Consider the following 14,198-nt stretch of genomic DNA (forward strand, 5'->3'; position numbering starts at 1 on the left):
GTTGATCACACACATGATCTTAGAGAAGCCGGCTTTTCAAATTCAGGAAGACAAAGAAAAAGTTTTAGAAATTTTATATAAATTTTCAGCAGGCAGCATTCAACTTATTGCACTAGAGCACATCTGCAATGCCGAGCTACCAAGGCGTCTTTGTAGAGACATTGGTGTTATTCAACGTAGCACTTTATTATCAGGATCAAGAGGCACTCTGAAAGGAGGAGGAAAGGGAGGAATGCAGCAGGCAGCCACCAGGATTATCCCTAGTGGAGGAAGGGGGCAAAGAAGCAGACAGGTTGGTTTGGAAAGCAAAAGCCAGTGCAGATGGGATGGCATGCAGTGGCCCCTGCTGGCTGGTTGTGTATCCCTCCCCCTTGACAGGAGAGGCGAGGCAGTGACTTCCAGAGCCCACTTCTTTATGGGGAGAGAGAAATCATTAAACCCACTCCTTAGGCCAGAAGCTCATCTGCCAAAATTAAAATCCACACAAAGACTTATTTTTCCCTTTAGTGGAAGGACCCTGTTGGCCGGGGAAGGGGCCAGATAAAGGAACTGTCCTTAGAGAATCTTCAGGGACACAACCATCTGCTTCTCTGGTGTTGTTTGAAGATGGTGTGCAAAGATACACGAAGGGTCATCGTAGACAATTCAGACAAACTTAATGCATAAGGGGTTGATGAGAAGACTTTATGAAGGAACCGGCAACCCTCACATTCAAACTTCCTCCTCTGAGAACAAATTTACCCTTTCTCTGTTGTGGGCTTTTTTGGTCTGCAGTTGGGGGAATTGTGATCAAAACCAGCTTATGAAGCCTACAACATCAGCGACCTCTATCTATCTCTGCTCTACACAAGAATCGGGGACGGCTAATAAAACTGCTAGGAAAGAGCCATTTGTCCAGGCGTCACCCCTTTGGTTTCTAATCCCCAGAAATGTAATCCAGAGCAGCTGTTTAGTCCCAAGGCAGAATCTGAGGCATGTCATTCACCCCAAGGGCTGGAGCACAATTCTCTTCCTCAACTGTTGTGATACCACTAACCCAGAAGGAACTAGAGAGAACGACCAAGGGAGCAAGGAGGGGGAAAAAAAGGTTTTACTGGACAAGGGAGCATGGAGTATAGATACTCTAGAGTAGGCATTTTGAGAAAGACTTGTCTCAAAGAACTTTAGAGCAGGACAAAGTCATTTTAAATAAGTGGAATACAACTGAAGACAGGCAGCTCTCTAAAACTGAACCCCATGCGCTGCAGGGAGGAAAGTGTGCAATATGTAAAGAAATGAGGACAGTGGCTTTATTTTGTTTTTTTTTTCCCCTAGCGCTCCTCTATTCTCTCTTGCACGATACCAAAAAAAAAGTAAGAAAGCAAAGGATGAAGAGGGGGGTGGGCAAGCTTCCAGGAAAAGTCACATCGGAAAGCACATTCTAAGACATCGGCAAACAGGGATTTGGTGCAATGATGGATGCTTAGGCCTTCATAAGAGCAGCAACTACAGCCTTGGCATTAAGGCTGCGTAGGTCACAGTAGGTCTGTCCAGTTCCCACAAAGACAATTGGTTTGCTAGTGATGTATGTCATGGAGATTGCAGCACCAACCTGGGAAAGAAAGCAAAGGACCCTGTTACAGACCTTCAGGGGACCAAGCAAATCAGGGTAAATCTAGAAGCTCTTTTAAGCCAAGCAACCTTATATATCCCCGTGGGTATAATTGCAAAGGGATCAATACTTTTGTTGCCATAATTAATCTACAAAGCAAACTGAACAGTATGGGGTTTTTTTTTTTCCCCCAGCCATAAATGCAGCCCTTTTATTCTGTTTGGGCAAGCAGTGGCCATCGTATTAGGCAAGCGAAAGTTGGAGCTTCTTGAGCCTTCCACAAAAAATTGCCTAGAGGCTGCCAAGCTGGTCTAAGACACGCCCCCAGCCCCAGCCAAAACATGTCAAAGGTTCTGCCTGTCTCAAGCAAGGAGTTCAAATGACCCCACGTTTACCTTGTCGTCAATGGTGTCAAACTTGGTGAGAACAATTCCATCAATGAGACGTGGGGATTGAGCGATGGAGTAATCCGCAAGAGCTTTGTTAAATTTGACCTGAAGGAGTGGTGGAAGGAAAAAAGGAAATGGGTTTGGAAAAATTCTGCATATAAATACACTTTTGTCTTTTGTTCATATTATGTGTGGTAGAATCTTCCGAGTTCCACACAAGTGACCTACAGCCTAATTCCTGAATGTAACACACTGTATGATAACCATTCAAAGGAGAGATGGGTTAGATGCCTGGGTTTGTAGCTTGATGTGAGGCTCAAATCCATTGTCAGTATCTCCTTCCCTCCTTTTTTGGCAGTTAAGGTAAAGGAAGTGAATGACGCCTCACTCAAGGGCTCCTTTGGTTTAAAAAAAAAACCACTGTCCAGAAGGTTGCAAAACAATGCAAGAGGTACAATCCTCAATGACTTGCAAGATCACCTGGGATTTAAACATTTGCAAGTGGCTCATCTCTGGTTTATGGCTTGGATATTATAGTGAGCTTCGACACTGTAATGTGAACCAAACTACGATGGTTCAAGCCGCCCTCCACAAATGACTAAAAGACTTACCAGCTGATCCACAGCCTCGTTTCCAACCAGAGCTTCACCCACAAACAGAACAAGATCTGGGGTGTTAACTGCAATGAGCTTAGCCAGAGCTGTCATCAAGGGAGCGTTGTCTTGCATCCGGCCTGCTGTGTCCACCAAAACTACATCAAAACCTTGGTTGCGTGCTGGCAAGGAAGAAAGATGGGTAAAACGGTGCGTCCTTGGTAAAAGGAGTAAGGCTGGGTCAGAATGGTTTATATTCTGTAGCACCCTCCGAAGTGGAGAGCAAAGGCAGGCAGGCAGAAGAAAAAAAGACATTTCGAGCGCCAACATGATTGGGTGGGGCCAGAAATGTAATCCGTGGACCTTACCATATAAAATTGCCTCCATGGCAATGCCGGCTGCATCCTTCCCGTATCCCTTCTCATAAAGCTGCACCATGGTGCGACCATTGTGGCTTTCTGGTGGGTGCAGAGTATTCAGGCGGCGAGTATGAGTACGTAGTTGCTCCACAGCTCCAGCGCGGAAGGTATCACAGGCAGCAATGAGGACACTATACCCGTTTTCAATCAGCCAGAAAGAAATCTGGAGGGTGGGCAGAAGAACATGAGCTTGCTAAGTCTTCCGAGCACAGAATCCGATGTATTAATAAATTAATATATTATCTTTAAGGACAGCAGAATCATCTTTCCTGCATTTTCCTCTGAGGTAGGTAGGGAATCAAGAAAATGAGCAACATTTTACACCGTGCTTCATAGCAGAAGACCTTCAGCAAGAAGTGCTTACAAACACAAAGGTAAGCCTCTACGATACCTTGGCCAAGTTGGTTGACTTCCCAACTCCATTGACACCACAAAAAGTGATAACGTAAGGTCGGCGGTGAACCTTGGCATCCATCACATCACGCAAGACGTCCACACGGCGCTGAGGCTGGAGGATCTGCACCAGAGATTCTTGAAGGGCTTGCTTCACAGTTGAGGTCACCGCTGGAAAATTGAAAATGAGGAATATATTTCCTCCATATGGTGTACTTTCATAGGAATCTCCCATACCCCTTAGCGAATATGGAGAACAGATAATCTGGGACAAGATTAATCAAGGATAACAGCAAACGGCAAACTGAACTACGGCAAACTGAGCCTAGTTACTCTCTTAGGTATGCCACATGGGTAATGTTTCTGTGCAGGTATCTCCTTCCACCCCTCATCAAAACATACCTAAAACATTTGATGAGATATTCTTTTGGCCGATGATGCTTTGGGCTTAACGCAATCTCTTTCTAGGTGGGAATGGAATAGAGCAACAGAAGTCACTACAGACTGGTACACTTGCAGTATTCTCTCTTGCAGCGGTTCCCAACCTTTCTGTCTTGGCAGCCCAGTGGGGGGGGGGGGGATGGGGGGTGGTTCCATGGGAGAGGCAGGTGTGCATGGAATAGTGTGAAGCTTGTACAAGTGGAGCTCAGTTCTGAACGGGCTATGGGTTTTTGGCCGTGGCCCAGGGATTTGGGGACAATTGGTTGGGCAAATGAAGTGTTGGTTGGCAAATTAAGTGTCATAGCTCTACTGTGATGTATGCCGCCTTTTCTGATGGAAGAATGTGAACAATCGAATCCAGAAAAACCAACTTGGGCTACTTTGATAGATGGATTCCACGATGAATGAGTGTATCTGGTTCCGTATCCGAGGATGATCCCAACAGATGAGATAGTCGGAGGAAAGCTACCAGAAAGTTAGAAACACTTACTAGTGAAGGTACCCATCACTTTGCCTTCCAGTTTCTTTGCAACAGATTCACACAACTGGACTGCAATTTCAGCAGCAACGTTCTTCGCTTTGGGAAAAGAAAAGGCACATTGTGAGTTAAGAATGTAATGTTTCTAGTTTGTATTGTAAGGCACCTGAGTCTTGTAACAACTGAGGTAAGACGGTGCCGCCTACAGTCATTCTAGATTTGAAGCCAGCATCTCTCAGCTGAGCCCTTCAGTAGTGAGGAAGTCGCTTTGGGAAATAGTAAGCCCTGCGCATGCAGACAATCTAATGCTTCAAAGACGGAATTAAGCTGTGAATATGAGGGAGGAAAGGAAGTGTAGACGTCGCTGCTGATCTTATGAAAAAAGGTTTCCCTCCAGTTTTCATTTATTCAAGAGAGACAAAGGGACATCTTAACATCAAAACTAGAAGGGCTGTGGAAAGGGGATTTGCGGGCTGCTCCGTCCTGCTATAAATTCAAATCCTCCTAAACCCGACTGATGTTTCAAGATATAGAGCTTCTACATATCCCCACAGCCTCTATACAACTCTAAAAAACCAACAGATGATGTCACAGTATACAGATCTAGACAAAGAACTGGGCAGCCTTTGTCCAATCTCCAATATTCCTGGATTAGAAGATTGGATCTTAACTGGAGGATCAACTGAACGTAAGGAAAGTCAAAGGCATTTGGGGTGTTCGAGTAGGTTTTAAACCAAGGAGACTTTGTTCCCAAAATAGAATCAAGAAGGAATAAAAGATATGATACAAAATGCATTTTGTAAGAAATTTGGGGACTGCAAATTTTGAAACCCTCTTTCCCTGCTCTACCTATCTTTCATTTAACCTTCAAGAAAGAAATCCATCATTTCCAAGTCCCAACTAACAACATGGCCAGCTTTTCTGACTCTGCTGGAGGAATCAGTAGAGTGTCTCGATGTGGCATCACTGTGTGAAGTCCAAAATTGGCCTCTGGCCAAAGGAATTCAGTCTTACCGATCAAATGATCCTTCATCTTCTCCAGCACAGACTCCATATCCTCTCTTGACAAGCTTTTAGAACCCACAAGTCCTTTCAGCATCCCAAACATGCCTCCAAGACCACTTTTCTTCTTGCTGAAACAGAAAGGAGGGGGTCAACATAGTGGGAAAAGCAAATTAAATAAAGGAGTTTCCTCAAGTCCCTTCTCTTCCGGAAAATAGTGATATGATCTTGTCCCAAAGGTGCTTTTTCAAGAGGCAAGTGGACTAAAGCACCTTTGGGACAACCATGACCTGCATGACTGAGAAACTCCATAGACATTTAGTGATATGATCTTGTTTTGAAACATTTCACAACTTCTCTAAGCAAGCTGACATGGGGTGGACAAAACCTTAACTGCCAAAAAAGGAGGGAAGGAGATACTGAAAAACACATGAGCTACAAATATATAGAATGGCAGTTGCTTAGGAGCATGTTCCTTCATTAGGATCCTCACTCTGATATCCTCCAATTGTTTTGCGCTTCAGTTAAACATAAGCCCTGGTCAATGTGACCAATGGTTTATGACAGTTGTAAAGCAGAACATCTGAAGAACATCAGCTCACCCTTTTTGCAAGCTACCTCCAAACCGACACTGGTTTCTTGAAACATGTTCCCAAATCATGAGAACAAAGTCACAGAATTGGGAAAGTGCTTACATGTGTGCAGGCAAAACCATTTACATACTAAGTATTATGTGACTGGCATTTTATTTTTGTTTTATTGAAAAGAGAATTATGCTACAAGATGGGAAAAGGCATAGACATACGTATTAGTAAGGGAGACGAAGATTGGGAATTAAGACGTGTCATGAATATGCTGACTGTCTATTTTACTTCTGGCTCGCTCTTTTCCATATGAAAATAGACATAATTTCAGAGGCCTGTCATGCCCTGCAGCTGTTCTTTATGGCAGTTACTTCTTGTTCCAACACCAGAGGGATTCTGTCTGAAGCAGGACAACGGCAACCAGAGACTGTGTTCACACATTACTCTAAACTAGCATTTCCCAATCTTGGTATGAAGATGAATGGATTTCAACTCCCAGAATTCATAGAAATGATGATGCTGGCTGTAGAATTCTGGGAGTTGAAGTCCATATACCTGAAAATTGCCAAGATTGGGATTGCTCTAAAGCCATAAACGCATTAAAAGTTACAATCCATAAAACCAAGGAAACTCCACAAGGGCATCCACACCTGCAAGTTACTACCAGGGATTTTACCTTACGTTTGAAGAGTTTGGAACCACTTTGTCCTCTTCTCCAGGATCCTCTTCACTATCATACTCAAGATCGAGAAGACGGCCAGGCTCACGACTTCCATCTACCAGTAGCTGAATCGGAAACAGTTTGTCTTAGGCCCATGAGCAAACATCGCTTATTGCGGCTTAATTGAACAGTGGTTAAAGCGGAATTCAGTTAACCTTTTACTTTTGCAAATGTGGCCCAGCGATTGATTAGAACAACATACTTGCTTTAATGGCTACATCTGTACTAATGTCTCATGATATAGAGGCCCTGATAATCTGCGCTGAAGATTTCAGTGCAAGAAAAACCACTTTAGCTAAGGAGAATCCGGGTCGAGGCCCCAGACAAACCCACCAGAAGGACAGGAAAGTGGAGATCTTACCATTTCTGCATCATAATTCTCCATGGGACAAGCGTCTGTATTTCCATTAGTAGTAGAGTTACTATAATCAAGTACTTTGGCATTAGAGTTCCCTGTATCCCACACACGGGGCTTCTTCCCCTTGTCCTTCTGAGCATCCGGCTTTGGAGACTTGCTAAGGAAGGCAAAAGGGAGAATCCGTTAGTTCTTTGTACTGAGCTAAGCAGAATTCCTGTTCCAAATGACAATACATGCGACTCGGTTGGACCACAGAGACAAGGGATTAGAAGTACAAATTTCCCCCAGTTCCATCTAATGAAATAATAAACTGCTCAGAACAAGCGAGATTTCAATGTTTGGTGAGATTTTGGCAATCCTGCTTGAGAACATGGCACCTGTAATCTGCGACACTGATCAAGCTGTGTTGTATACTACACTTCTCATCTAGTTAATCTCTCTCATCTTGTTAAAATAGTTGGTCTTGCTGAGGCAGTTTGCATTACTACGAAACCTCTTCTGGCAATTCCTCACTGAAAGAGGTCTTTGTCCCATGTTTTGTGCCTGCCCAGAAGCAGCTTCCGGTTAATGGAGTTTTAGAGGGTGGCCGCTGGACAAAGCAAAGTGAAGCACCACAGCCACTTCACTTCTTGTTTCACTTCACTTACGCCTGCTTTGCAAAGAAACATCAAAGAGGCCCTTCACTTGGAAGTGTCTCTGAAAATGAAACATTTCACGTCTGCACAAATACAACCATTCCAAGTTAGGTTCTGTTGGATGAAGAAATAAGAGACATTCAACTCGTCCAGCTATTGGCCTCACTTACTTGGACTTCTCTCCACCCTTCAGCCGTTTCTTGAAGAATTCTTCCCGGTTCTTCCTCAGAATTTCATCCTTGCTCAGCTCTTCCTTTTCCTCCGTTTCAAGAGGAGGGTCCAGCTTAATGGCAGGAGCAGTTTTGGGAGCTGCAGCCATTTCATTTCCTTGAGCTGAAATAACAAAATTGTCACTGTCCCATACAAGATTGTGAAGCAGGAATGGGCAGAAAGCAGTTTTGAAGCTGAATGTACCCTCAACTTACAAGGCACCACAAGTACGAAGCCCGTCGCTCTTCGGGGTTCTGAGTCATTGCTCGCTCCAATACCAACTCACCTTCTTTTTTGGAACCTTTGTTTTTCTTATTCTTAGTTTTTTCTTTTGGTTTCTCTCCCCGAGTTTCTATCATAGACTTCACGGTTTTTTGGGACTTTGCTGATTGTTCAAACCTCTTCATGGCAGTGGGAGCTCGGATTTTACTGCTCTCCTCTGCTTCCCTGATCGGAAAGAGGAAAAAAAAATCATGTAATATTAGGAATGACATGGAAAAAAAAACCCCACAAGTTTAATGCGTAGAATCTGCTTCCCTCCATTCCTTCTTTTCTCCTGTGGGGAACCTCAAGACATGGTTTTGATCTGTGCAGCTATTTTTCAATGTTATTTGCAGTGATTCTATCTTCTTCCCAGGATTTTGCTCATCAAATGTGTCTGTGAATATACCCTTCACAATATTTCCTAAAGAATGATTGTATTATAAATCAATTTTCTGGTTGATCCTAAAAATAGGGCCCTTCTGAATTATTCTTAGCATAGGAGGGTATTAACTGATCTTATCTTGGCGTAATCGCCTAGCTTCTAAATATGGGTTGCACGCATGGCATACATCCATACTTTTATAAGATAAGTTTGTTATCACAAACAGATATTTCAAATTCCTTTCCCCTTTTGTGCAGGGAGATGGTAAGGAAAGTTCAAGATTTGTCAAGATGTTTGCATAACACTCTGTGTCAGTTCTATTTCTGTTAGTCAGAAGAAAACATCTCCTAGCAAGATTATATATATCCCTTAAGCCAGGATTCCCCAGCCTGTGAGGTCAACCTCCCTTGGGAAAGTTCTGACAAGAGTCCAGGGGCGTGAAGAAGAAAGGCATTAGTTGTGTATTATTACAATAAACTGCATTTCCTAAAGGTTAATTGTATTGTTCTCATTGTCATTTTGGTGCTTCGATTTTTAGAGGAGGTACGTACAGTGCCTCTAGTGTGGAGATTACACTAAGGGCAGATGTGATGGCAAAATGTTTAGGAACCCTGGCTATGATCTACTTTAAAGGAGAAATATATAGCAATAGCACTCAGGCTTCATATTACTTTACAGTCCTCTCTAAGCAGTTTACAGAGTCAGCTTACTGACCCCAACATTCTAAATCCTCATTTTACCAACCTTGGAAGGGTAGAAAGCTGAGTCTACCTTGAACTGGTCATGATTGAACTCCTGGCTGTGGGCAGAATTAGCCTGCAAGAGTGCATTCTAACCACTGCGCCACCACAGCTCTTACTACTTCCATTATTCTGGATCAAGTCCCACTTGCCAGCACTCTCAGTGGCCAGGAATCTAAGAAACTGATGGAACATGAAGCTACCTATCTCAATATCACCAGTCCTAAGTCTGGGTACAGTTAACACGCTAGCCTATAGCTGGGAAGAACTCTGCAGCACTGGAATGGGTGGTTTTTTTGAACACTAATTTAATTTGGTAGCCAAGACAAAGCAAATAGCTTCAAAATTCCTAAAGTACACTTCCGCAAAGGGCACAACAACTGAACTGAACAACTGAATATAAGGACCACCCACAGCCTTTCATTTTGCCCAGCTCTCAGTGATTCCCACTGCAGTCTTTCAGCTGCAAAAGATAAAGCAACTGGGATAAGTCAACCCCAGGAGAACGTGTGTGTGTGTGACCACAAAAGGGATGATTCCGTTACCGTTGGAGACGTAGAAAGTCCTCCTTAAAATCAAAGGTGCCATTAAGGATCCCAAGAGTTCCCTTCTGTTGAAACTCGTTTCGATATTTATCTCTGAACTCCTTATGGACATCATCTATCAACTTATCCACATAGGTTAAAGTCAAGATTTTCTGAAATCCAACCTGCAAAAGAGAAGCCGTGTGGTAAGAAAAAAGGCACGTAGTTAAGAGGGCTCATATTTAAAGATATGCAAATTTCTCTGCCTTAATAGTCCGCAATATGAATCAGTTGCCTCCATTCTATGTTTCTTTCCACACAAGCAGAAAGACACCCCCAAAAGGCTAGATTTCTTAGTGTGCTTTCTAAACCAGTGTTTCTCAACCTTGGTGACTTTAAGTCCTGTGGGCTTCAACTCCCAGAATTCCTCAGCCAGCTGTGCTGGCTGGGGGATTCTGGGAGTTGAAGTCAATAGGACTTAAAGTCGCCAAGGTTGAGAAACACTGTTCTAAACAGATGAATGATTCAAACAGAAAAGAACATTTATAAGTCCCTGCTACCACTGACACCCTAGGCTTACAGACTCCATAAAACATGAGATGCATTTGGTTCTGGCGTCACATCTGGTGGTTCCAGCCAACCATAGCTTATCAGACAAGGCAGGATTAAACATTCCACGACAAGGGTGTGATTTGTGTCCCTCAACCCAATAGGATGACAACATTGGGAAGGAAGAGGATGTTGCTGAGCTGTGACTCGTAACGTTCTTCATCGCTAACTACACTACAAGGAGTTGTAATTCAGTCACTTGTAAAGGGCCACGTGTTTTTCACCTGTTCTACCTCTCCAGAATTTAAGACAATAACGAAACTTTTTAATTTCAGTCTAGTATTCATTTGCTTTTGGACGCCTTTTTCTTTCAGCACAAAAGCTGCATACGCACCACAAATACAAGCTCAAATTGATTGTCCAGCTTATATTTAAGTGTAAGGGCTTCATGGTTGAAAGAGTTGCTGCCACCTCGCTCCTGAAAAGTAGAAAATTAACATAATGAAACACAAGAGCCGCATGTCCAACGTAGCTCCTGCAATTATTCTTGGCAGTGGGGACTAGTGTGCAGACCCATGTGAGAGAGGCAATCTCCAATGCGCAAGTGGTTGAATAAGCACACCGTTCCCCCCCCCTCCCCACAAGACCTTAGCTTTCGAGAGATTCAACCGGTCCCCGCTAAAAGTATACCGCAATTCATTCAACAATATGAGGACCATGGGAAGGTTTTAAAGCTTTTGTAGTGCTAGTTGAGCAGCCCCCCCGCGCATGTGTCCCAGCCGTTATTCATTTACTGGATTTATAAGGCTGCCCAACTCGATGTCTCTCTGGCCAACATACGATGGAAAAACAAACAATAAACTAAAAGACCCAATTTATGTAAAACCTAGACAGTTTTGTAAAAAAATACAAAACAGAGAGCAAACACAATGCTAATGACCAAAAGGGAATTCAGCTCAATGTGATCTATCTGTGATCCTAGGTCAGGGGTGTCCAAACTTGGGAACTTTAAGACTTGTGGACTTCAACTCCCAGAATTCCCCAGCCAGCTGGCTGGGGAATTCTGGGAGTTGAAGTCCACAAGTCTTAAAGTCCCCAAGTTTGGACACCCCTGTCCTAGGTGGAACCTGGTTGAAATCAATTTATGATGTTCTCAGTAAATCTTACTAATTAGCCGATTGCAACTTGCATGATAGCCGATTTCTTAAAATTAATATTTCTTTTTAAAAAGTCAGATGAATACGATGAAGTACAGAATGTTCTCGTTTGGGCATTTCTTGCTATACGGCTTCTGGTGGCAACATGTGTGTGTGTAGAACCAATGAAAGGCATCTCACAGCTATTTCCAGACGATCCTTTTCTGCTGTGGGGCTCCACTGATCCAGGCTCTCCACCTTGAGATCTAGGATCTAACTTAATGTATGCGGTCCTGTTAAAAACTCATGAATATGAATGTTGGAAAATTACCTCTTAGTGAATATAATTTTACATTGTTATAATGTATTTTATTGTTACTTTTCTTGTCAACTCTTTTTAAGAAGACATGGCACAGGAAGTGGTACCTGAGTATGGTAAATAAATTTTAAAAACCAATTTAAGAAGGGTTATTTCAGAGTCTGGAAGTCCAAAATCAATGAAAACCTCTTATAATTACTGTATTTTTCGGAGTATAAGACACACCTTTTTTCCTCAAAAAAGAGGCTGAAAATCTGGGTGAGTCTTATACACCGAATACAGTATTTTTTGCCTCCCGAAGCCCCAAAATGGCTGTGCATAGCCTTATGAAGGCTTTCAGAGAGGCTCCTGGGGGATGGGGAGGGCAGAAATGAGCAAAAAACAGTCCGTTTTTGTCCCCCCAGCCCCTAGCAGCACTCTATAAGCCTCCATAAGGCTATGCATGCAATTGTTTTGACAAAAAACGTACCCCGTTTTTTGCTCGTTTTTGCCCCCCCCACGAGCACTCTGCAAGCCCCCCCCCCCGTTATTCATGCCTTTTTAAAAAAAAAAACCACGAAAACGGGCCGTTTTGGGGAGGTTTTCTTTCTATTTCTCTCTCTCTATCCCTCTACCTACCTTCTCTCTCTATCTCTCTATCCCTTTATCTACCTATCTACCTAACTACTCTCTCTCTCCCCCTACCTACTGTATTTCTCTTTCTCTCCCTCTCTATCCCTCTACCTACTTACTCTTTTTTTTTTAAATTTGCCTCTTCAAAACCTTGGTGCGTCTTATACTCCGGTGCATCTTATACTATGAAAAATACGGTAACTTATCTTGGACTAGCATGAGATGCTTGAGTACTATATACCAATTCATTAATATCATGCCTTCTTAACAAGCAAAGGCAAAGTTGAAAAAGACCAACTGAAAATTGCTAAATGCCTTAGCAAAAGGGACCTGGGAAAGCAGATAGCTTCAGTCCCATGGTACACATGGTACAATCTGACTCATCAGATAGATTTTGAAACCATCAGTTAAAGGGAAGCTTTCAGATATAAAGGGATAATAATGCCAAACAAGTCCTGAAGACTTCAGAACCATCTGGTACTCCAAATACTGATTGTGAAAGGGAGGGGAGATTTTGTTTTTTGAGCATCTTACTCAAAAAACAGGCTTTGAATGCAGAAATATATTGAAAGAAGTTAAGAGCTATGGCCCAAAAGATCTGTCTCAAATAATCTGACTGAAATAAACTATTAATTGGGATCAAAGTGCCCCAATTACAAGAGGCTGCAAGAACTGGCCTGCTCAAAATATTGATTGATAGCCATGCAAATTTATGGGAAGAGCCAGTTTACTCAGGCCTCCTTCTTAACTATTACTCAGGCACAATTGTATTAAGCATACAGGGTGTAATGTTACAACAGCAGCATGGAAAACGTGTAATTACAATAAGTGTAAGTATGTATAACTTGCATAACTATATCATTATACAGAAGGCATGAATTAACCCTGTTATTTCAACTACATCCTAGCATCAAGCCACTATAGGCTTCTAAAAGGTCAGACAGATGGAAACTCTGATTGGGAGGTGGAGGGTTGAAGGCAATGGGGGGAGACGGAAGGTCCAAAAAAGGAGCTTAATAATCAAATAAAAAGTAAACGTTGCCTGTAATCGATCTCAGCCCCGGGCGACTCCTTGATTTCATTCTCTCTTGGCAGCAGCACGAAAGCATTTGGCTGCTGCCCACTTCTAAATTCTCCCTGTGATCTCCTGGTGGTCTCCCATCACAGGATTAACAAACCTTCGTGAAATCCGCCCAGATCCCTGGGGCTCCCCCATCCCATCCCCCACGACGTCACCCAGCGTGAACGAAACATGCGAACCCTTCCCCCCCCCCGAAGACCACAGGTGCAAACGTAGCCAGAGGGGGGGAGGGGTTGGCTCTTACCTGGAGGAGGACAGAGCGGATGAGCGCGTTCACCGGCGCAGTGCAGGCCGCCGCGGGGCCGCGCACGCCTTGGAAGCACCAGAGGACGAGCCCCCCCTTGCTGAAGATGGTGAAAAAGTCGAGCATGGCCGGGGGGGAAGGGGGGAAACTAGGGGACGAAGGGACCGAAGACGCCGGGAAACCAGCCCGACTCCCTTACCCACGTCAGATTATTCTCTTAAATACTACTCACATCCGCCGGAAGCAACTCGGGCACCAGAGGTCTGATTGGACCCCGTCCCCGGGAGGGGCGGGACTTACGTAGCTGATAGAGATAGAAAATGAAGAGTTGTTTCGGACGCCAGACACGTCGTCGCCTTTATCACTTATTCCTTTTTTCTTTGAAACGGCCTATATTTCATGAGTGAAAATCCCGGGTTTTGTAATTCGAGACACAGGGTGCTTATTCTAGGAAGGAAACATGCTCAAAATATGCCGGGCTTCCCTCTTGAATTATAGAGATAGAAACTCCACAGTAGAGGAAGAGGCGGGGC

General features: G+C 43.6%; 1 protein-coding gene across 1 annotated transcript; it reads right to left on the reverse strand.

Annotated features, from left to right (window-relative positions):
• Positions 1 to 59: 59 nt before the first annotated feature.
• Positions 60 to 13,893, reverse strand: SRPRA (SRP receptor subunit alpha). Its single transcript, XM_081961295.1, has 14 exons — positions 13,666 to 13,893; positions 10,668 to 10,751; positions 9,746 to 9,909; positions 8,101 to 8,261; positions 7,775 to 7,937; positions 6,973 to 7,126; positions 6,567 to 6,676; positions 5,319 to 5,437; positions 4,317 to 4,403; positions 3,384 to 3,556; positions 2,942 to 3,155; positions 2,592 to 2,755; positions 1,987 to 2,085; positions 60 to 1,591 (listed from the first exon to the last, which is right to left on the reverse strand). Exons 1-14 carry the CDS (start codon positions 13,789 to 13,791, stop codon positions 1,463 to 1,465), a joined length of 1,947 nt encoding a protein of 648 aa, XP_081817421.1. The 5' UTR covers positions 13,792 to 13,893; the 3' UTR covers positions 60 to 1,462.
• Positions 13,894 to 14,198: the final 305 nt, after the last annotated feature.

The sequence above is a fragment of the Natrix helvetica genome (genome assembly GCF_964273705.1).
Source record: "Natrix helvetica genome assembly, chromosome: 8".
Lineage (NCBI taxonomy): Eukaryota > Metazoa > Chordata > Lepidosauria > Squamata > Natricidae > Natrix > Natrix helvetica.

Bases quoted from the DNA above. Each gene is read 5' to 3' on its own strand.
- SRPRA (XM_081961295.1), bottom strand. From the start codon at position 13,791: ATGCTCGACTTTTTCACCATCTTCAGCAAGGGGGGGCTCGTCCTCTGG. The intron at 9,910-10,667 runs GTGCGTATGCAG...TCTCTTTTGCAG, and splicing joins AATTTGAGCTTGTATTTGTG to GTTGGATTTCAGAAAATCTT. The intron at 1,592-1,986 runs GTAAACGTGGGG...TTTCTTTCCCAG, and splicing joins TTGACACCATTGACGACAAG to GTTGGTGCTGCAATCTCCAT.